Genomic DNA, 21,805 nt, shown 5'->3' on the forward strand with positions numbered 1-21,805 from the left:
TTTTGCTTACCACTGCTGTAGGTGCACACATTGAGTTGGTCAGTAATTATAAATATCTTGGCTTTATGCTAGATAAAGAGCTTTCTTTTAAAAATCACATAGCAAATTTTTTACGAATATTGAAAATGAAGATTAGGTTTCATTACCGAAATGGATCTTGTTTCTCTCTCAAAGCTAGAAGTAAATTGGTAGCAGCAACATTCCTGCCACTCCTGGATTATGGAGATGTTGTATATATGAATGCTTTGACCAAATAGCCTTCAATCATTGAATATTGTGTATTATTGTGCTTTAAGGTTTCTATCTGGTAGCAGATGTCTTACACATCATTGTGAGTTGTATGCAAAAGCTGAATGGCCTCCTTTAAGCGTACAAAAAACAATCACCTGATGATCCTCATTTATAAATCTCTACTAGGCTTGGCTCCAGCATACTTAGGCTCTCTTTTGCATAGATCTGTTATTTACTATTCTTTACGCTCTAATAACATTTTTCTTTTGCAAGTTCCATGTGTTCAAGCTGAAAAGGGGAAGCAAGCATTCAGTGTTATGGCTCCTACAGCCTAGAATCAGCTCCAGTCTGAACTCAAGATGTCAGAACTGATTTCATTGGATTTATTTCGAGCGGTTCTTAAAAACGAGATTCTATTAAACAGTGTCACTGCTTTTAAATTGTTTTCTATTGTCTTACGCTTGTGCATATGTATAAATTAGTTTTATTTTGTAACCAGGTTACTATGTGTCGCAGATGCAGTTCCCTCTTGAAAATGAGGTCTAGAGCTCAATGGGGTTTACCTGGTTAAATAAAGGAAATTTAAAAAAACAAAATCAGATGTTGGCATTTTCAACCACAAAACAACTTTGATTCAATGACACATTTTCAACATTGTTTACTTGGCTAGAATTAGATGATTGTTTGATGGTTGACCCACCATCAATTGTCGAACTCAACAAAAAATCAACCATATTGACCATAATCCAATGTTGAATTACCATCGATTGCTATACAGGTGGTGACTAGAGCATGTGGGCTTGGTTGGATGGCAAATTGCAATCCCTCGCCGTTTGCATACAGTTGAACATAAATCACACATGCATCATCCTATTTGAATCAAACTGGATAAAAAATAACATTGTTAACCTCCAAAAATGGCAATAGGATTATATTAGAATTTGACTCTGGTGCGGCCCATAAACTACTGGAACAGAAGTATCTCTATGATAAAAAGGAAGATTCTCTAAATGCGCTGTCTGGTGTACAGCACATTAAAAGCCGTCCACCTGATGGCTGTCATCTGTGCTTTGAACTATAGAATATCGACACATGCCAGTCTGAAGAGGAGTAATCATTGGCCATCTTTTCATGGATGACATAAAGCTGCATGTCAAGAACGAACTAGAAATAACTCACTGATCCTAACCCTGATATACAGCAAACTCACTGGAACATCATTCAGACTGCAGAAGGTTTCTAATTGTTTCCAAAAAAGGCAAGGTGATCACTGCTAAACACAGAGCAGCCAGCATGAAAACAAAAGGAATAATCTCTAGACCTCTGTGACAGGATTGTCTTGAGACATAAATCTGGAGAAGGATCCAGAACCTGCCCTGTTTTTAACACAGGAGGACTGAAGCTGGTTTTTGAGTCTTCAGGATGGCCGAATGCTCTTGTCCTCTGCCACAGAGTCCTTCTGGCATGACAGATCCCACTTCTGACACCAAGAATGTGGTGGAAATTCCTTATCACACAGCTAGAGAAACCACTCAAGAATTGATAAAGTTTCAACTTTATCTTTCAAGTGTTTTATTTGAAGGCAGTCAAAGGACTTTGAATCCAACAGAGTCTGGAAAAGCAGAGCAGCATCTCACAGATACGTCCATTTTTAATACACTTCTGTCATCAGAGAGTACATTCCATACAAGAACACTGTTCTGGACAGAGAAGCAGAAGTGGCAACATCAGCCGGTTTGGTCCGGTTCTAATCAGTTCTTATGGTAAGTAACTCTTCACGCTACCAGGAAAACGTCCTTGGCCGAATCCTGGAAGATTCTGCAACAACTTGAACACTTTGTAAAAAAGTGACAAAAACGAGAACAGACAGTGACTTACTCAAAGATTTCCACTTCACAGACAAACAAACTGAAGGTATATAAAGTCTGTGTTTCCATCTCTGAGACATCCTGTGACCAGAAACTGCTGCTGGAACAGACTCTTCAACTAACCATCAAAACAAGGTGACATTTAAAGTCCTACTGCTCATCATGATGCTTTATGTCATGATTGAGTTGATTTGTGATACTAATTATGAACTTTCCTAATGATTCTTTCTACAGATGGCTGCCGGTCTTGTCTTCACTCTGCTTCTTGGTCTGAGCTTTGGACTCTGGGATGGAGCTGATGTAAGTATGGAGAAGGACTTAAAACAATGACTGGTATGTCTCTGTTGTGAGCTTTGGCTGACTGACGTAGATCAGATGGAGCAATCTGAGCCATCATTTGGTCGAAGTTCAATGAGGAAACTTTGTTCTGTTGGGAATTTTGTCCTAAAACTTTGGGTTTTTCCATCCACAGGCAGCTCAAATGAAAGGTACGTGCTTCTTTTATTGTTGGAGTTTCTAACACCTAAAAGACGACAATTACTTTGTGAGAAATTCTTTAAAAACTTAGGAAACTTTTGCATAGATTGGATATATTGGGTTGTCCTTTACGCAGAAGTAGAGGAGTTAATTTCTGTTAAAGTAAATTAATAAATTGTTCAGTCAGTATTGTATAGAAACATCCCATCCTACAAGGTGCATAGATCACAGTAGTTTTTACAAAAGGCAGCTAGAAATGCTAAGAAGGTAAATTATTTTCTGAGTAAAATAACTGAATCAGAACAATAATTGTGTAATTTCAGATTTGGGAACCGGGGTTTTGGGACCTGTGTGTGGGGGATTTCTATTTCCTTCCATCTCCTCAGGTTCTCCACTAGATGGAGCCATGGGGCTGCTGTCACCAGAGAGCAGATCTGCTGATTATTGATCGCACCTGCAGATAATCCCCGTTGTTATCCTGGCTTTAAGAGGAGCAGGGTGTCAGTCCTTTGATGCCTGAGTGTTGTCTACTATGGTACTTCAAGCCTCAGAGAAGTCACCACTGTGTTTTTTTCCTCAAGTTTTTGTGATAACCTTCGAGCTCACCTTTCTGATCTTTTTTGAAGGTCTTCTCTGTGTTTCACTGGGATCTGCTCTTTAGTGTCACCCTGGTTACCTTCTCAAGTCTCAAGATCCTCTGTCCATTTCCTGGTTCCATCTTCCTTGACTGACAACTCCCAAACTCCTTTTTCTCACGTACTCGCCACTTGTCTTCACTCTGCTACTTGGTCTAAGCTTTGGACTCTGGGATGGAGCTGATGTAAGTATGGAGAAGGACTTAAAACAATGACTGGTATGTCCCTGTTTTGAGTTTGGCTGACTGATGTAGATCAGATGGAGCGATTTGAGCCGTACGTGCTCGGATTGTATGGCTCAAATTGCTCCAAACTGAGCTGTAAGCGAGAGAATTTATCATGCAGTTTTGTCCTCACTCCGCTACCTACTCAGCTCTTGTCTACTCTGTTTTCAGTGATCCAGTTGTTCCCAGCTTCCAGTCTGCTGGGTTGACCAGACCTCTTTCAGAACAGAATTCTCTCATACAATCTCATGATTCTGTCCTTAGGTGTCTCTGTGATCAGCAGGATCAAACTAATCAATGTCTGGATCAATTAACCCACCTCTTGCACAACTTTCAAACCAGCTTCTCCTCCTTCCCCTGACCGAGCTCCAGCTCCACCCACAATTCCAGTCTACCCATGAGTTTTTCGTCTCACTTCACCAGAAAAATGTGCAGGTGATGTAAGCCATTGCAGGGGGTTCCTGTTGCAATGCTCACTTTTACAATGCTTTTAACCACTCTCCTCAAAGTTTTCCACGTGACGGTTCTAAGATAAGCTATATCATCTCATTACTCACAGGCAGAGCGTTGGAGTGGGTGGAAACCTGGTTCCAAGATGTCAACGATTATAGCATTATGTTCAAAGAATTCTTGGTGGAGTTTAAGCAAACTTTCAATCAGGATCCTGATCACACTTCTCTGTCCAGAAATTAAAACAGGGTAATAAATTAGTCGCAGAATTTGCCATTGACTTCAGAATCTGTGCAGCTGCTTCCAACTGGAATGCATCTGCGCTTAAAAGTCCCCTTTTCCATGCAAAAAACAAATTTTTGAAAATTGAATTGGTTACATTAGACTAACCAAAATCTCATAATGAATTAATTTCCTTTGCCACCTGTTTGGATAATTGACTGCAGGAACGTAATACAGGAAATTTCCAACTTCCAGGTCCAACCCACCTTGCACTACTCCCCTGTTATGCCCACCTTCTCCACCAAAAGCCTCAGAGCCTGAACCTATGCAGATTGGTAGAACCTGGTTAACTCCAGTGTCAGAGGCATATGGATTCAAAGCAGTGCCTTATTGCAGGGTAGTGGGACATTTTATTGCACACTGTCCCATTTGACCAAAAGCCCAAGTTTGCCAGTAGATTCGAGGAGGCTGGAGGGCCACCTGAAAGAGAAATCATCTCCCCGACTACTGCTCCCTGCCACACTAGAATTCAATAATGATTCTCTAAACCTTTCAGTTCTCTTTGATTCCGGCTGTGAACACAATTTAATAGATTGAGGCATAATTCAACAATCCCAGATTGAGACTTTTCCACTTATCTCTCCCCTACGAGTCACTGCTCTCGATGGCAAGCCATTACCTCAGCTCATTCACATGACTAAACTCCTCCATCTCATAATCTCTGGTAAACACTGTGAAGAAATTTCCTTTTTTGTTTTTCCCACATCTAAGTCTTCTGTTGTCCTAGGTTATTTCTGGTTATGACAACACAATCCACACATCAACTGGTCCAAATTAGATATTGAGTCCTGGTCTTCTTCTTGTCACTCCACTTGTCTCCGTTCCACCTTTCCCCCCACATATACCTTCTGAATATCACAATCTCACTGCAGAATTCAGTAAAACCAAAGCTTTTTCTTTACCCCCTCATCAACCATATGATTGTGCTATTGATCTCCTGTCTGGTGCTCCATTACCCTCCAGTCAGTTATTTAACATTTCACGCCCAGAACAAGAAGCCATGGAGACTTGCATAAGAGACTCGCTTGCTGCAGACATAATGCGCTGCTCTTCTTCCCTGTTAGGAGCGGGGTTTTTCTTTGTGGAAAAGAACGATGGATCCCTGCGTTCCTGCATCGACTACCGTATTTTGAACCAAATCACTGTCAAAAATAAATATCCTCTCCTTTTAATCTCCTCAGCTTTCAAACCAGTTCACGGTGACACCATCTTCATAAAACTCGACCTCCGCAACGTCCACCACTTGCTCTGGGTCTGCCAGGGGGCTGAACGAAAGACCACCTTCAAAACTCCCATAGGACATTTTGATTATCTGGTGATGCCATTCGGTCTCTGCAATGCGCCCGCCTTCTTCCAAGCCCTCATTAATGATGTCCGCCAAGATTTTCAGAACATTTTGTTTTTTGTGTACTTTGATGACATCCTCATATACTCCAAAACTCTGTCAGGTCATAGTAAACATATTCGTATGGTTCTCCAGCACCGTCTAGAAAACAAACTGTATGACAAAGCAGAGAAGTGCGAATGTCATAAATCATCACCTTTTACCTTTTTAGGGTACAACCTCAGGGCGGACTGCTATGGCCTACTCCTGAAAAGATCCAGGCAGTTCTTGACGGGCCTTACCACAAACATGCAAACAACTACAAAGATTCCTGGGTTTCATTAATTTCTATGGCTGCTTTATCAGAAACTATAGTCAAACAGCTGCACCTTTAACAGCCCTAACCTCCAAGACTTCATTTTTTGGACCCCCAAAGCCAACACCACCTTCCTCTGTCTAATAAACTTGTTTTCTCACGCGCCCATACTCAGCCAGCCCAACCCCAGCAAGCGGTTCATTGTGGCAGTGGATGCATCTGAGACTGGAGTTGGAGCTGTCCTCTCCCAGTGTACAAGTTCTGATAACAAAATTCACCTATCTGCATTCTTTTCCTGCAGGCTCTCTCCCACCAAGAGTAATTACGACATAGGCGATGGAGAGCTAATGGATATAAAACTTGCCTTGGAGGAGTGGAGTCATTGGTTGGAGGGTGCAGAACATCCTGTGCTGGTCTGGACAGAACACAAGAACCTCTCTTATCTCCAAGCAGCCAAACATTTAAATCCCCGACAATCCCATTGGTCACTATTCTTCTCCTGTTTTAACTTCTCTATTTCTAACAGACCCGGTTCGAAGAACATCAAGCCTGACGCACTATCCAGACTACACTCACCTGATGAATCTGTGAAAGAATCTTCTCCAATTCTTCCGCCCACCTGCTCCACAGCCACCATCACCGGGAAAATAGAAGACGTCATTAATCAAGCTCTACGGTCCAAACCAGGTCCTAAAACTAGCCCACCTAACCATACGTATGCGTACGCCTCAATCAGAGCTGGCGTCATCCACTGGTTTCATTCTGCCAAATTCTCTGCTCATCCCAGAACCAGTAGAACTACAGCTCTCATCAATCACCACTTCTGGTGGCCATCAATTCATTAAGATGTCAGAGAATACATCCTTGCCTGTTCAATCTGTGCCTGCGACAAATCTTCTCATCACCATCCGGTCTGCTCCAACCTCTAGCCATCCCCAAGAGACCCTGGTGTCACATCTTTTAGACTTTGTCACAGAATTCCTCGTATTCAAAGGTATGACCACCATCTTAACCATTATCGACCATTTTTTAAGGCTTGTTACCTTATTCCCCTCAGAAAACTTCCCACCGCATTCCAGACCGCCCAACTCCTTATCAAACATGTCTTCTGTCTTCATGGCATCCCACAAGAAACCTATCAGACCAAGGTCCTCTGTTCATTTCACAAGTCTGGAAACAATTCTGCTCAGCCATCGGAGCCATCCGGTTATTATCCACAATCCAACGGACAGTCCGAACAAATGAATCAAGAACTGGAATCCACCCTCAAATGCCTTACTTCCACAAGTCCATCTGAATGGAACCATACCCTGGCTTGATTGTACTCACAACACACACATCTCTCTCGGTTATCAACCTCTGCTTTTCCTTGCAGATGAGAAAGAAATCAGTTACTTCTGTTCAAAGCTACATCCGTAATTGCAGAAACATCTGGTCAAATACCATCACTGTTCTAAACTGCACTTCAGAACAGAACCGCCTCTTCACTGACTGGAGAAGGATCCCAGCCCCACAATGCTCACCTGGTCAGAAGGTTTGTTGTTCCTGGCTTCCAGTCAAACCCTGAGAAGAGCTCATTCATTCACATTTTCTTGTTTGTTCAAGAATCTTTATTTACTTCTCTTTTCATCTCCTGAGAGTGTTCTGCATGTGAGCCGAAAACCTACCTAAAATCATAACACAGAGGTTTTTCATGTAAATGTAAACTGTCATCTAATAAAATCTTTTGTTAAAGTTAACTATTTTTACTTTATTATTGACTTAATTTAATATTGATTATACTTTTTTATTATCAATTGACATGATTCCCATTTTTATAATCTGTCATTTCTGTTAATTTCACATATTTTTTAAATGTACTTTTATCATAATGTTTGTTGCAACTTCTGGACTGTGTTTCATGTTAAAATTATGCTGATTATCAGATTGATGCATTTACTTTCTCTCTTAATATTTTCCAGTTGCCAACTGTGAAAAGTGTGGTCCTGGTTGGGCTTGGTACGACGGTCGATGTTTCCTGTATGTGAAAGTTAAAATGTCCTGGGCTAAAGCTGAGGTACAACAGATGTGATGGTCACAGCAGATTTCAAAAAATGTAAATTTATGGATATAACACAATAAGATTCACCAACAACAAGGTTATAGAAACTGATTTCCATTAAACAAATAGAACCATAATTTCTAAAGGTTGATATTCAGCTGCACCAACTGTCTCACTGCACAGAGGAAAGTTTAAACCTGTCTTGCCTTTTTCAGAGACTCTGCCTCTCATTGGAAGGACATCTGGCCTCAATGCGCAGTACAAATGAGTACAACTTCATCAGAGAGCTTATCGTCACTGAATCTGGAAGAGACACACAAACTTGGGTTGGAGGTTTTGATTCAGCACAGGTGAGAATTTAAAAACAAATAAATAACTCTGTTTGGTTGATCACTTTTTATGTCAAGATGCATTTCTCATGACACTTTTTGTAAATGCTTTGAGACAATAATTGTGAATTGTCATATTAATGAATTGAATTGAACAGGTGTTCCTAATTAAGTGGTCAGTTCAGTCAAACAGACAAACTTGGTTCTGTTGGAGTTTCTGGTTCACATTTTCTATAATGAGTGACAGAAGTCTAGGTTGGTTCTGTGTGATTTGTTTGCATAGGAACTTAAAAATAAGATGTTCTTTCAGGAAGGCACCTGGATGTGGAGTGATGGTTCCAAGTTTATGTTTCATCACTGGGGCCTTGGTGAACCAAGCAATAGCGGTGGAAACCAAAACTGCATGGACATCAACTTTGCAGGTATTTATTACTGGGAAATCAGTACTTGTAATTATATAGTTTAGTTTAAAATATATTTTGTATAATATCTTTGTGTCTGGTGGCTTAGTAAGTAGGAGTTTGTCCTGTAATCGGTGGGTTCCTGGTTCGAACCCCCACTCCATTCATGTCTGTTGTGTTTTTGGGCAAGACACTTCATCTGCCCTGCATGCTTTCTGTAACTGATCAAATCATGTCCAAGTCTTTGTCAAAGGTTTGCAGTCAGGATTTGTCTCTTTACAGGACGAGACTATGTGAATGATGATGTCTGTGGCGTGTTGCTCCCCTTCGTCTGTGCCAGACACGTCAAAGCTCTTAATGCCTTTTAATCTGAAATGCCCATATGGCTTTCCTGCTGGTGATGTCACTTCCCCCTGGATGTCAAGCCTTGATGACATCACTGCTGGAAGAACCTGATTTCACTTCAGTTGATCATTTAAATAAATGTTTTCTTTCTATGCAATCTGATTGACTTAATTATAGGATTTAAAATGTGTCACAATTCCAATTAAGCAGCAACTTATAAATTAATTGGTAATAGTTCTAAATCTCAGCTATAACTTTATGCTGAAAATCATCAGAATATCAGTGCATCAGTATAGTAATAACAATCTATGAAATATGAACAGTTTTCATAAACTCTGTACCACCTGTTTTGAACAAATTCACTAATGTCAGAAATATTTTATACTTAATGAAACCTTGTAAAAATGTTTGTCATCATAAACCTCTGAAACACCAGAGCATCTTTAGTTAAAAATCTGTTGACCCAACCAGAATACTGCAGTTGGGTCGTTATTAGGTCTGACAGCAGGATGATGATCCAAAACACATGAATACAGACATTTTTCAGCAGACGGAGAATCAACTTTCTAACGCTGGAGATATGAGTTTAATTATGTTTGTTTTTAGTAGGCCTCAGTTTAGGTTCGATTTATACTCATGGTTTAATCAATATATAACTTAGTCAGTAGGGCTTTTTTCTTTACATATAATAATCATGATTTGATTAGAATCAGTCTACGTAGCGCAGTGTTTTATAGTACATCACTTTAAGAGTTTAAGTCATCTATTCATCTGCAAAATGTTTCTAGTTCATCATAATCAAAGAAGTAGAAAACTAATCAGAAAATATTGAGTGGAATAGTTGTCTTAGTGTTGAAATTGCTCATGTCTGTTATAGGAGTTTAAAGATATTATATGAATCAAATCAATCAAAATCTGCTGTTTAATGTAGTAATGCACTGGGTCAAAGGAGAGATCAGGAGAGCTCTGTGCAGACTCAGCAGCTAGTTTGGAGCAGTTTGAACAGATGAAAGTAAATTCTGTCCCACGCTCTTTGAGTAGAAAATGTTTCTGCATTGAATAGCACATCCATTTTTCTTAGCTTGGGAAAACGATGGTAAGGAGTTGTGAGAGGATGGCTTGGATAGAGGATAGATTCATTCTGTGACCTTTGGTAGAATTGTTTTCTTATAATATGACACCTGCATTGGATCCGGGCAGAAGTCTCCCGCGTTGCCTACGTGCAGCAGATTTTCTGCTGGGATGTAGGATGAGTCCACCTCTCAACGATAACATCAGAAAGCAAAAACACACCCTGATGTACTTTGATATAAAAGTAACTGAGCTAAGACAGTTAGTTTAGGTCACTGATGTGGGACTGCTTTTTTCCTGGGTCGCACAGCGCTCTCTGGAGAAATGTCTTCATATTTTGCATTTTTCTAAGGTAATTAATGCTTTCTTTTGGATTTGGTTTCTAATGGCCATGTTGAGACATTACATGACTTATCGTGCAGCATTACTGTCCATTGAGTCAGGAATATCAGTGGTCAGAAAAATACCACAATCACGGAAAAAATCAGAAAAAAGGACACAATGTTTAGCGGTTCAAAGCTACGACAGCCATAGACACAGCGCCTTGCAAAAGTATTCGACCCCCTTGAACTTTTCAACCTTTTTCCACTTTTCAGGCTTCAAACATAAAGACCTAACTGTCAGGATCTATGTTTTTCTGTGTGTTTATTTAGAGTTTTCTCTGTCTCTGAGTCTCCGTATTGTCCTGTCTCCCTTTGATTAGTCCCCAGGTGTTTCTCGTTCCCTGATTACCTCCTGTGTATTTAGTGTCACCTGTGTGTCTGTGTCTTTGTCGGGTCCTTGTCGTGTGTCTAAGCAAGTCGTGTGTTGTCGTTTGTCCTCGTATGTCCTGTTGCTACCAGTGCTGAGCCTCTGCCTTCTGCTCTGCTGTGCTGCCAGGATTTTGGACTGTTTTTTGGATTTGTTTGCACCTCGTTCTAATTATTAAATCTCCATTATCATCTCATTCTGGGTCTGCTGCGTCTGCCTCACCATTCACATCACCGCACTTCATGACACTAAAATTGTTACTATTTTAGTGTAACAGGTTTTCTTCCAGAATGGTTCTGTATTTGGCTCCATCCAGCTTCCCATCAATTTTAACCATCTTCCCTGTCCCTGCTGAAGAAAAGCAGGCCCAAACCATGATGCTGCCACCACCATGTTGGACAGTGGGGATGGTGTGTTCAGGGTGATGAGCTGTCTTTCGTTTTGGATTGTGACCAAAAAGTTTGATTTTGGTTTTATCTGACCAGAGCTCCTTCTTCCACATGTTTGCTGTGTCTCCCACATTGATTGTGGCAAATTTTAAACCATACATTTTTGAATATCTTTGAGAAATGGCTTTCTTCTTGCAGCTCTTCCATAAAGGTCAGATTTGTGCAGTGTACCACTGATTGTTGTCCTATGGACAGACTCTCCCGCCTCAACTGTTGATCTCTGCAGTTCTTCCAGAGTGATCATATGCCTCTTGGCTGCATCTCTGATCTTTCTTCTCCTTGTTCCAGAAGAAAGTTTAGAGGGAATCTTGGTGGATTTGGTCTGATACTCCTTCCATTTCAATATGATCACTTGCTTAGTGCTCCTTGAGATGCTTAAAGCTTGGGAAATCTTTTTGTATCCAAATCCGGCTTTAAATTCTCCACAGCAGTACCTGGGACCTGCTTATCCAATAAATTTTGTTCCACCTCATGATTGTTTCCCACGTGTTGTTGGTTCTTCACAAAATAATAAACATTTTAGATCTTTCTGTCTGGAGGCTGAAAAGCGGCAAAAGGTTGAACACTTTCGCAAGGCACTGTAACAATGTTCAAGGGTTTCACATTTAACAGGTGAGAAATCTCTAGACCTCTGTGACAGGATTGTCTTGAGACATAAATCTGGAGAAGGATCCAGAACCTGCCCTGTTTTTAACACAGGAGGACTGAAGCTGGTTTTTGAGTCTTCAGGATGGCCGAATGCTCTTGTCCTCTGCCACAGAGTCCTTCTGGCATGACAGATCCCACTTCTGACACCAAGAATGTGGTGGAAATTCCTTATCACACAGCTAGAGAAACCACTCAAGAATTGATAAAGTTTCAACTTTATCTTTCAAGTGTTTTATTTGAAGGCAGTCAAAGGACTTTGAATCCAACAGAGTCTGGAAAAGCAGAGCAGCATCTCACAGATACGTCCATTTTTAATACACTTCTGTCATCAGAGAGTACATTCCATACAAGAACACTGTTCTGGACAGAGAAGCAGAAGTGGCAACATCAGCCGGTTTGGTCCGGTTCTAATCAGTTCTTATGGTAAGTAACTCTTCACGCTACCAGGAAAACGTCCTTGGCCGAATCCTGGAAGATTCTGCAACAACTTGAACACTTTGTAAAAAAGTGACAAAAACGAGAACAGACAGTGACTTACTCAAAGATTTCCACTTCACAGACAAACAAACTGAAGGTATATAAAGTCTGTGTTTCCATCTCTGAGACATCCTGTGACCAGAAACTGCTGCTGGAACAGACTCTTCAACTAACCATCAAAACAAGGTGACATTTAAAGTCCTACTGCTCATCATGATGCTTTATGTCATGATTGAGTTGATTTGTGATACTAATTATGAACTTTCCTAACGATTCTTTCTACAGATGGCTGCCGGTCTTGTCTTCACTCTGCTTCTTGGTCTGAGCTTTGGACTCTGGGATGGAGCTGATGTAAGTATGGAGAAGGACTCAAATGGAAAAGATGACTGGTATGCTGGGGTGAAAGTAGTTTTAAATTCTTGCTGGTACTATGAGAAAAATCATCAGTGGCTCATTGTGCAAACCAAAATAAATACAGTCATAAATATTTTACTGTACTATATGCTACCTGTATGGATAACACAGAAGTAGAAGCACTTCACAATGTGGAAAAGATATGTATTTTGGTTCTGCCATACAGGGTGGAAAGCAATTAATTCCATTTATATCAATTGCTGTAATACCAGTAAAACAACTAATTTGTCCTTTAAGTTGTTTCCAAAACCCGAACTTTTACTTTTACTTGAATTTGTTTTGAGTACAGTTACTCAGTTACATTTGAAATAATATCCATCAATGAGTAAAGATAAACATAAGAAAACACCAGAAACATTTTCTTTAATGAGCAGAACTTTGTTTTGCTCATCACAAAGTAACTGAGGTAAAATTTTATTGAGGCACATGATGCTTTTAATTTTAGTAACTACATGTATTTAAGTGCAATTTTAAAATCCAAAATAACTGTAGTTTTACTTGAGTAGCCTAATTTTTTGTGCTATTTCCACTGACATGTATTAATACTGATAATTTCATCTAGTAGCATCTGCAGTAACGTTTTATCTTCAGCATCGCTATCTTTTCTTTTGAACAAATAATAATTGTTTTCTGCACTTTTACCAGGTTTTTATTTCGCTTCAATTAAAAATTCACTGTCCCGCGGTGTTTTCCTTGTTTTTGTTTTAAAGTCTAGACATGATAAACTATTTATTGTTCGTCTTGTCACAGAGCAAGCAGCATTTTGTATGTCTGTATAGCACCTGTGTAAAATGAAGAAACTTCGTTTTGTTGGGAATTTTATTCTAAAACTTTGGGTTTTCCATCCACAGGCATGTCAGCTGGAAGGTGCGTGCTTCTTTTATTTTTGAAGTTTCTAACACCTAAAAGACAACAATATAAGATAAGAAACTTTTACATAGATCGGCTATATTGGGTCATCCTTTCAGCAAAAGTACAGGACTTAATTTCTTTACAAAGTAAATTAATAAATTGTTTAGTCAGTACATATTGTATAGAAACATCCCATCCCACAAGGTGGATAGGTCCCAGTAGTTTTCACAGAAGGCAGCTAGAAACGCTAAGAAGCCAAATTATTTTCTGAATAAAATATCTGAATCAGAACCAATAAATGTGTCATTTCAGAGTTTTTTCATGTGAATATATTTTGTAATAACTGTCATCTGATAAAATCTTTGGTTGAAGTACAGTATTTTTAGTTGACTATTGATTTAACATTGATTATGCTTTTTTCATAATTATTAATTGACATAATTCCCATTTTCATAAGCTGTAATTTGGATTAATTTCTTATATTTTTAATGTATTTTTTACCATAATGTTTGATGAAGCTGAACCTCTTGACTGTGTTTGGTGTTGAAATGATGATGATTATCGGATGGATGTATTTACTTTCTCTCTTAATATTTCCCAGTTGCCGACTGTGATGAGTGCACTCCTGGTTGGGCTTGGTACGACGGTCGATGTTTCCTGTATGTGAATGTCAAACAGTCCTGGGCTGATGCAGAGGTACAACAGATGTGATGGTCACAGCAGATTTCCTACATTCAAAAGAATGTAAATTTATTGATATGAGACAATAAGATTCACCAACAACAAGGTTATAGAAACTGATTTCCGTTAAACAAATAGAACCATAATTTCTAAAGGTCGATATTCAGCTGCACCAACTGTCTCACTGCACAGAGGAAAGTTTAAACCTGTCTTGCCTTTTTCAGATATTGTGTGTCAAATTGGATGGAAATCTGGCCTCAATGACCAGTAGAAATGAGTACGACTTCGTCAGAAAACTTATCTACAATGCAACTGGACAAAACACACAAACTTGGGTTGGAGCTCATGATTCAGTAGCGGTGAGAATTTAAAAACATATAAATAACTCTGTTTGGTTGATGACTTTTTATGTCAAGATGCATTTCTCATGGCACTTTTTGTAAATGCTTTGAGACAATAATTGTTGTGAATTGTTGTTATATAAATAAACTGAATTGAATTGAACAGGTGTTCCTAATAAAGTGGTCAGTTCAGTCAAATACATTCCAGTTGATCCTGGTTATAACACGATGCAGTTAATTGCAGATTAGAATATCAATTGGTCAACAGTTATCTCAGGAAACCCAGTTAGTTGTATTGAATAACTGACTATGCTAAACTCCCTCATGCTGAGGAAGCATGTGGCAACAGTGGAGAGGAATGAGAAGAGACCTCCAACAGAACCAGAACCTGCCTCTGTTTTCCACCGGCTGCTCTGACCAGCTGAGGGTTTTAAATAGAAACGATCCAAACACAGTTCATGTTTTCTATAATGAGTGACAGAAGTCTATGTTGGTTCTGTGTGATTTGTTTGCATAGGAACTTAAAACTAAATGTTCTTTCAGGAAGGCATCTGGATGTGGAGTGATGGTTCCAAGTTTTTGTTTGATCAGTGGTCCTACGGTCAGCCAAATAATTTTGGTGGAGTCGAACACTGCATGGACATCAACTTAAATGGTATTTATTACTGGAGATACACAACTTGTAATTTAATAATTTTGTATTAATGTATGTATCTGGTGGCTTAGTAAGTAGGAGTTTGTCCTGTAATCGGTGGGTTCCTGGTTCGAACCCCCACTCCATTCATGTCTGTTGTGTCCTTGGGCAAGACACTTCATCTGCCCTGCATGCTTTCTGTAACTGATCAAATCATGTCCAAGTCTTTGTCAAAGGTTTGCAGTCAGGATTTGTCTCTTTACAGGACGAGACTATGTGAATGATGATGTCTGTTCCAAGGAGCTTCCCTTCATCTGTGTCAGACCCCTGTACCCTTCTCATGACTTTTAATCTGAAATGCCCACATGGCTTTCCTGCTGGTGATGTCACTTCCACCTGGATGTCAAGCCTTGATGACATCACTGCAGGAAGAACTTGATTTCACTTTATTTTAATAAATATTTTCTTTCTATGAAATCTGATTGATTTAATTATAGGATTTAAAATATGTTAAGATTCCAATTAGAATAGAATAGAATTCAACTTTATTGTCATTGCACTGTCACAAGTACAAGCAACGAGATGTAGTTTGCATCTATCCAGAAGTGCTCTACGAGATATAAATATTTATTTACAGATGTACAAGACTATGTATGTATGGACTATAAGGGGTTATAGCAAGAGATATAGATATTGTGTATAAATATAAATATAAATATGGGAGCTATATGCACAGATTATACAGATTATACAAGAATGTTAGGGAATGGATTATAGATAAATAATGGCAGATAAAATTTACAGGTTGTATGTGTGTGTGTGAGGATAGTCCATGTGTTATTGTTGTATGAGAGGATAGGGGAGTACAGTCCTTATAGTTTATGTTTTATGTCAGGAGGCGTTCAAAAGCCTGACAGCTGTGGGAAAGAAGCTGTTCCGGTGCCTGGTGGTTCTGGTCCATAGGCTTCTGTAGCGCCTCCCAGAGGGCAGGAGGGAAAAGAGTGTGTGTGCTGGGTGAGTGGAGTCCTTTGTGATTTTCCCGGCCCTTTTCAAACACCGCTTCCTGTAGATGTCCTTGATGGCAGGGAGCGGTGCCCGGCGATATACTGGGCAGTTTTCACCTCCCTCTGCAGCGCCTGCCGGTCGGAGACAGAGCAGTTCCCGTACCAAGCTGTAATACAGTTGGTGAGGATGCTCTCAATGGTGCAGCGGTAGAAGTTCGTGAGGGTCTCTGAGGACAGGTGGTTCTTCCTCAGGGTCCTCATGAAGAAGAGGCGCTGATGCGCCTTCTTAATGAGTTTGGAACAGCTGGTCGTCCAAGTCAGGCCTCGGAGATGTGGACTCCCAGGAACTTAAAGGTGTCCACACGCTCCACCACTGTCCCCTTAATGTGGATGGGTGGAGGTGGGTCAGCGTTCCTCCTGAAGTCCACGATAAGCTCCTTGGTCTTCTCGGTGTTCAGCTGCAGGTTGTTTTTGTCGCACCACTCAGCCAGACGGTCTACCTCCTCCCTGTAAGAGGCCTCGTCATTATCTCTGATGAGGCCGATCACCGTGGTGTCGTCTGCAAACTTGATGATGGCGTTAGAGCCATGGACAGGTCTGCAGTCGTAGGCGAAGAGGGAGTAGAGGAAGGGACTCATCACACAGCCTTGTGGCACTCCGGTGTTTATGATGATGGTGGATGAGAAGTGGTTGTCCAGCCGGACATGTTGAGGTCGACTGGTCAGGAAGTCGAGCAACCAGTTACACATGAGTGGACTGATGCCGAGGTCTGTGAGTTCGGTAATGAGTTGTGATGGGATGACAGTGTTGAATGCTGAACTAAAATCTAAGAACAGCAGTCTGGTGTAAGTGTTCTTACTGTCCAGGTGAGAAAGGACAGAGTGCAGCGCTATAGAGACTGCATCCTCTGTGCTCCTGTTCTGCCTGTAGGCAAATTGGTGGGGGTCTAGTGTGGGGGGGAGACAGGATCTGAGGTGTGCTAAGACCAGCCACTCCAAGCACCTAGTAATGATGGGGGTAAGGGCTACCGGGCGGTAGTCATTGAGTCTGGTTGGGTTGGGATTCTTGGGGATTGGGACGATGGAGGTAGACTTGAAGCAGGTCGGTACCACAGAGCGGGCCAGGGGCAGGTTGAAGATGTCCGTCAGCACTCCTGCCAGCTCCCCAGAGCACGTTCTGAGGACACGTCCAGGTATGCCATCAGGACCCGCAGCCTTGTGGGATTTAATCCTGCTCAGAGCCGCTCCTACGTCAGTGGGGAGGAAAGTCAGTGGCTGTTGGCCTGAGGCGGTAACTGCTTTGGTTGCAGTTGTGGTATTCCCTCTCTCAAAACGAGCATAGAAGTTGTTAAGTTCGTTGAGGAAGGAGACATCAGTAGAAGCGGGGGTGGTATTGGGGTTCTTGTAGTCTGTGAGAATCTGAAGGCCTTGCCACATACATCGGGGGTTGGCGTTGGAAAAATGATCCTCCACCTTCCTTTTGTAGTGGTGTTTGGCCTTCTTGATTCCCTTCTTCAGCTCAGAGCAACATCTAACAGATGCGTCCATTTTTAATACACTTCTGTCATCAGAGAGTACATTCCATACAAGAACACTGTTCTGGACAGAGAAGCAGAAGTGGCAACATCAGCCGGTTTGGTCCGGTTCTAATCAGTTCTTATGGTAAGTAACTCTTCACGCTACCAGGAAAACGTCCTTGGCCGAATCCTGGAAGATTCTGCAACAACTTGAACACTTTGTAAAAAAGTGACAAAAACGAGAACAGACAGTGACTTACTCAAAGATTTCCACTTCACAGACAAACAAACTGAAGGTATATAAAGTCTGTGTTTCCATCTCTGAGACATCCTGTGACCAGAAACTGCTGCTGGAACAGACTCTTCAACTAACCATCAAAACAAGGTGACATTTAAAGTCCTACTGCTCATCATGATGCTTTATGTTTTGATTGAGATGATTTGTGACACTAATTATGAACTTTCCTAACGATTCTTTCTACAGATGGCTGCCGGTCTTGTCTTCACTCTGCTTCTTGGTCTGAGCTTTGGACTCTGGGATGGAGCTGATGTAAGTATGGAGAAGGACTTAAAACAATGACTGGTATGTCTCTGTTGTGAGCTTTGGCTGACTGACGTAGATCAGATGGAGCAATCTGAGCCATCATTTGGTCGAAGTTCAATGAGGAAACTTTGTTCTGTTGGGAATTTTGTCCTAAAACTTTGGGTTTTTCCATCCACAGGCCGGATGTCAACTGAGAGGTACGTTCTTCTTTTATGTTGGAGTTTCTATAATCTAAAAAACGACAATTACTTTGTAAGAAATTCTTTAAAAAGATAGGAAACTTTTGCTTTAATGGGTCATCCTTTCAGCAAAAGTACTGGACTTAATTTCTGTATAACGTAAATTAATAAATTGTTTAGTCAGTGCATATTGTATAGAAACATCCCATCCCACAAGGCGGATAGGTCCTAGTAGTTTTTACAGAAGGCAGCTAGAAACGCTAAGGCAAATTATTTTCTTAATAAAATATTTGAATCAGAACCAATAAATGTGTCATTTCAGAGTTTTTATTATGTAAATATATTTTCTCATAACTTTAATGTATTTTTACCATAATGTTTGATGCAGCTGAACTTCTGGACTGTGTTTGGTGTTAAAATTATGCTGATTATCAGATCTATATATTTACCTTCTCTCATTTCCCAGCTCCAACAGCACTTGACTGCCCTGCAGGCTGGAGTTGGTTCGACCGTCGCTGTTTCATGTTTCTGTCTAATGAAATGTCTTGGGCTTCAGCTGAGGTACAACAAATGTGATGGTCACAGCAGATTTCCTACATTCAAAACAATGTAAATTTATTGATATGAGACAATAAGATTCACCAACAACAAGGTTACAGAAACTGATTTCCGTTAAACAAATAGAACCATAATTTCTAAAGGTCGATATTCAGCTGCACCAACTGTCTCACTGCACAGAGGAAAGTTTAAACCTGCGTTGCCTTTTTCAGAAACATTGCCTCCAACTGGATTCACATCTGGCCTCATACCACAGTACAGGGGAGTACAACTTCATCAGAGAGAATATCTTCTATGCAAGTGGAAAACACACATCAACTTGGGTTGGAGCTCATGATTCAGCAGAGGTGAGAATTTAAAAACAAATAAATAACTGTTTGGTTGATCACTTTCTATGTCAAGATGCATTTCTCATGGCACTTTTTGTAAATGCTTTGAGACAATAATTGTTGTGAATTGTTGTTATATAAATAAACTGAATTGAATTGAACAGGTGTTCCTAATAAAGTGGTCAGTTCAGTCAAATACATTCCAGTTGATCCTGGTTATAACACGATGCAGTTAATTGCAGATTAGAATATCAATTGGTCAACAGTTATCTCAGGAAACCCAGTTAGTTGTATTGAATAACTGACTATGCTAAACTCCCTCATGCTGAGGAAGCATGTGGCAACAGTGGAGAGGAATGAGAAGAGACCTCCAACAGAACCAGAACCTGCCTCTGTTTTCCACCGGCTGCTCTGACCAGCTGAGGGTTTTAAATAGAAACGATCCAAACGCAGTTCATGTTTTCTATAATGAGTGACAGAAGTCTATGTTGGTTCTGTGTGATTTGTTTGCATAGGAACTTAAAACTAAATGTTCTTTCAGGAAGGCATCTGGATGTGGAGTGATGGTTCCAAGTTTATTTTTTCCAACTGGGCAGCCAGTGAGCCAAAGAATGATGGTGGAGTCGAACACTGCATGAACATCAATGTAGGAGGTATTTATTACTGGAGTTACAGAATCTGTAATTTAATCATTTCGTTTAAATGTATGTTTTTATAATATCTCTGTGTCCAGTGGGTTAGTAGGTAAGTGTTTGTCCTGTAATTGGTGGGTTCCTGGTTTGAATTGGAACCCACCCATTACAGAGGATAATTGGTGGGTTCGAACTGTTGGAGACTTTCACGTCTCCAGTTATGGTTCGCCGATGCAGGAGATTCCAGAAGAGTCGGTGAGATAAAATCAACCAAAGTTTATTAAAAGTACAAGATATATCTTGGAGATCCACTTAAGTATCAAACATGCATACAGTTACCCAAAGACAATCCCAGTGAGATCTAAAGTCCTTTTTCTGTGTCTCCTAATCTGCAGCCCCACAATGACTGTCCTGAACCGCTCTGCACCCCCCTTAGCTAAGAGCACGGTCATCCATTTGTTTTAAGGCCAGTAGTCAAAGAGTTTTATTGGGCTACAGAGCACAGATGACCACTTCGAAGCAAACATCTCTGATCAGTAACCACATTTCCTGACCTGGGACAAAGTTATGAAGTTTGCGACCATTTGTTTCGCCTCCTCTTTGATCCACATTTTGGTTCCTGTCTTCTAGCCTGGTTAAAGGCTATCAAAGGCCAGACACACCATGGGGGAGGGAACGCAGAACAAAGCAAGACCCCACTTGTACTCTCCTTGTAACTTATAAAGGCAAATTCATGCTTATACATCAATGTAACATTCAACAAAAATAATTTTATAATAGTTCCACAGAACCCCCACTCCATTCATGTCTGTTGTGTCCTTGGGCAAGACACTTCATCTGCCCTGCATGCTTTCTGTAACTGATCAAATCATGACCCAGTCTTTGTCAAAGGTTTGCAGTCAGGATCTGTCTGTTTGTCTCTGCAGAAGCAGAACATGTGAATGATGAGGACTGTGCCAAGAAGCTTCCCTTCATCTGTGCTATACATGTCTAACCTTTCTCTTCTTATATCTAATAATCTGAAATGCCCATATGGCTTTCCTGCTGGTGATGTCACTTCCACCTGGATGTCAAGCCTCGATGACATCACTGCTGGAAGAATCTGATTTCACTTCATTTGATCACTTAAATAAATATTTTCTTTCTATGAAATCTGATTGATTTAATTATAGGATTTAAAATATGTCACAATTCCAATTAAGCAGCAACTTATAAATTAATTGGTAATAGTTCTAAATCTCAGCTATAACTTTATGCTGAAAATCATCAGAATATCAGTGCATCAGTATAGTAATAACAATCTATGAAATATGAACAGTTTTCATAAACTCTGTACCACCTGTTTTGAACAAATTCACTAATGTCAGAAATATTTTACACCTAATGAAACCTTGTAAAAATGTTTGTCATCATAAACCTCTGAAACACCAGAGCATCTTTAGTTAAAAATCTGTTGACCCAACCAGAATACTGCAGTTGGGTCGTTATTAGGTCTGACAGCAGGATGATGATCCAAAACACATGAATACAGACATTTTTCAGCAGACGGAGAATCAACTTTCTACCATGGTAATCCCATCGCTCAGACCAAAATCCTACAGAACCCCAGTGTGCTTAGCTGAATATAACCACAAAGAGAATACAGAACATAGACTGCTTAAAAATAAAGGAATGTCGGGACTCATTAAGTAAAAACCTAGATTTATAAAAATAAATGCAATGTGTCTTAAACTCTTGTGGCTACGTTTACATGTTTGAAAGTTAACTAGAAACCTAAAAATGTACATGCCAAACTATTTTCAA

At 40.3% G+C, this 21,805-nt stretch overlaps 3 protein-coding genes across 4 annotated transcripts; all 3 read left to right on the plus strand.

Annotated features, from left to right (window-relative positions):
* The first annotated feature begins 2,020 nt into the window (after positions 1-2,020).
* LOC114140835 (galactose-specific lectin nattectin-like) lies at positions 2,021-9,077 on the plus strand. The gene is made up of 7 exons (XM_028011089.1): positions 2,021-2,234; positions 2,334-2,399; positions 2,572-2,587; positions 7,769-7,863; positions 8,064-8,198; positions 8,488-8,599; positions 8,861-9,077. Exons 2-7 carry the CDS (start codon positions 2,334-2,336, stop codon positions 8,944-8,946), a joined length of 510 nt encoding a protein of 169 aa, XP_027866890.1. The 5' UTR covers positions 2,021-2,234; the 3' UTR covers positions 8,947-9,077.
* A 3,358-nt stretch (positions 9,078-12,435) lies between these two features.
* Positions 12,436-15,717, plus strand: LOC114140834 (galactose-specific lectin nattectin-like). Of its 2 annotated transcripts, none has more exons than XM_028011086.1 (7): positions 12,436-12,504; positions 12,604-12,669; positions 13,584-13,599; positions 14,186-14,280; positions 14,490-14,624; positions 15,150-15,261; positions 15,506-15,717. In XM_028011086.1, the coding sequence occupies exons 2-7, from the start codon at positions 12,604-12,606 to the stop codon at positions 15,589-15,591; spliced, it is 510 nt and encodes a 169-aa protein (XP_027866887.1). In that variant the 5' UTR covers positions 12,436-12,504; the 3' UTR covers positions 15,592-15,717. The 2 variants fall into 2 exon arrangements, with proteins under 2 accessions (XP_027866887.1, XP_027866888.1); XM_028011087.1 differs by having other exon boundaries at positions 14,490-14,621; positions 15,147-15,261.
* A 2,170-nt stretch (positions 15,718-17,887) lies between these two features.
* Positions 17,888-21,154, plus strand: LOC114140839 (ladderlectin-like). Its single transcript, XM_028011094.1, has 8 exons — positions 17,888-17,905; positions 18,042-18,145; positions 18,245-18,310; positions 18,483-18,501; positions 18,950-19,044; positions 19,254-19,388; positions 19,912-20,023; positions 20,929-21,154. Exons 3-8 carry the CDS (start codon positions 18,245-18,247, stop codon positions 20,994-20,996), a joined length of 495 nt encoding a protein of 164 aa, XP_027866895.1. The 5' UTR covers positions 17,888-17,905; positions 18,042-18,145; the 3' UTR covers positions 20,997-21,154.
* The last annotated feature ends 651 nt before the right edge of the window (positions 21,155-21,805 follow it).

Source organism: Xiphophorus couchianus, chromosome 24, assembly GCF_001444195.1.
Source record: "Xiphophorus couchianus chromosome 24, X_couchianus-1.0, whole genome shotgun sequence".
NCBI classification, from domain to species: Eukaryota; Metazoa; Chordata; class Actinopteri; order Cyprinodontiformes; family Poeciliidae; genus Xiphophorus; species Xiphophorus couchianus.

Excerpts from the sequence above, each read along its gene's own strand:
- LOC114140835 (XM_028011089.1), top strand. The coding sequence starts at position 2,334 with ATGGCTGCCGGTCTTGTCTTCACTCTGCTTCTTGGTCTGAGCTTTGGA. Across the intron at positions 7,864-8,063 it reads TGTCCTGGGCTAAAGCTGAG|AGACTCTGCCTCTCATTGGA; the intron begins GTACAACAGATG and ends TGCCTTTTTCAG. Across the intron at positions 8,199-8,487 it reads GAGGTTTTGATTCAGCACAG|GAAGGCACCTGGATGTGGAG; the intron begins GTGAGAATTTAA and ends ATGTTCTTTCAG.
- LOC114140834 (XM_028011086.1), top strand. The coding sequence starts at position 12,604 with ATGGCTGCCGGTCTTGTCTTCACTCTGCTTCTTGGTCTGAGCTTTGGA. Across the intron at positions 14,281-14,489 it reads AGTCCTGGGCTGATGCAGAG|ATATTGTGTGTCAAATTGGA; the intron begins GTACAACAGATG and ends TGCCTTTTTCAG. Across the intron at positions 15,262-15,505 it reads CATGGACATCAACTTAAATG|GACGAGACTATGTGAATGAT; the intron begins GTATTTATTACT and ends GTCTCTTTACAG.
- LOC114140839 (XM_028011094.1), top strand. The coding sequence starts at position 18,245 with ATGGCTGCCGGTCTTGTCTTCACTCTGCTTCTTGGTCTGAGCTTTGGA. Across the intron at positions 19,389-19,911 it reads GAGCTCATGATTCAGCAGAG|GAAGGCATCTGGATGTGGAG; the intron begins GTGAGAATTTAA and ends ATGTTCTTTCAG. Across the intron at positions 20,024-20,928 it reads CATGAACATCAATGTAGGAG|AAGCAGAACATGTGAATGAT; the intron begins GTATTTATTACT and ends TTGTCTCTGCAG.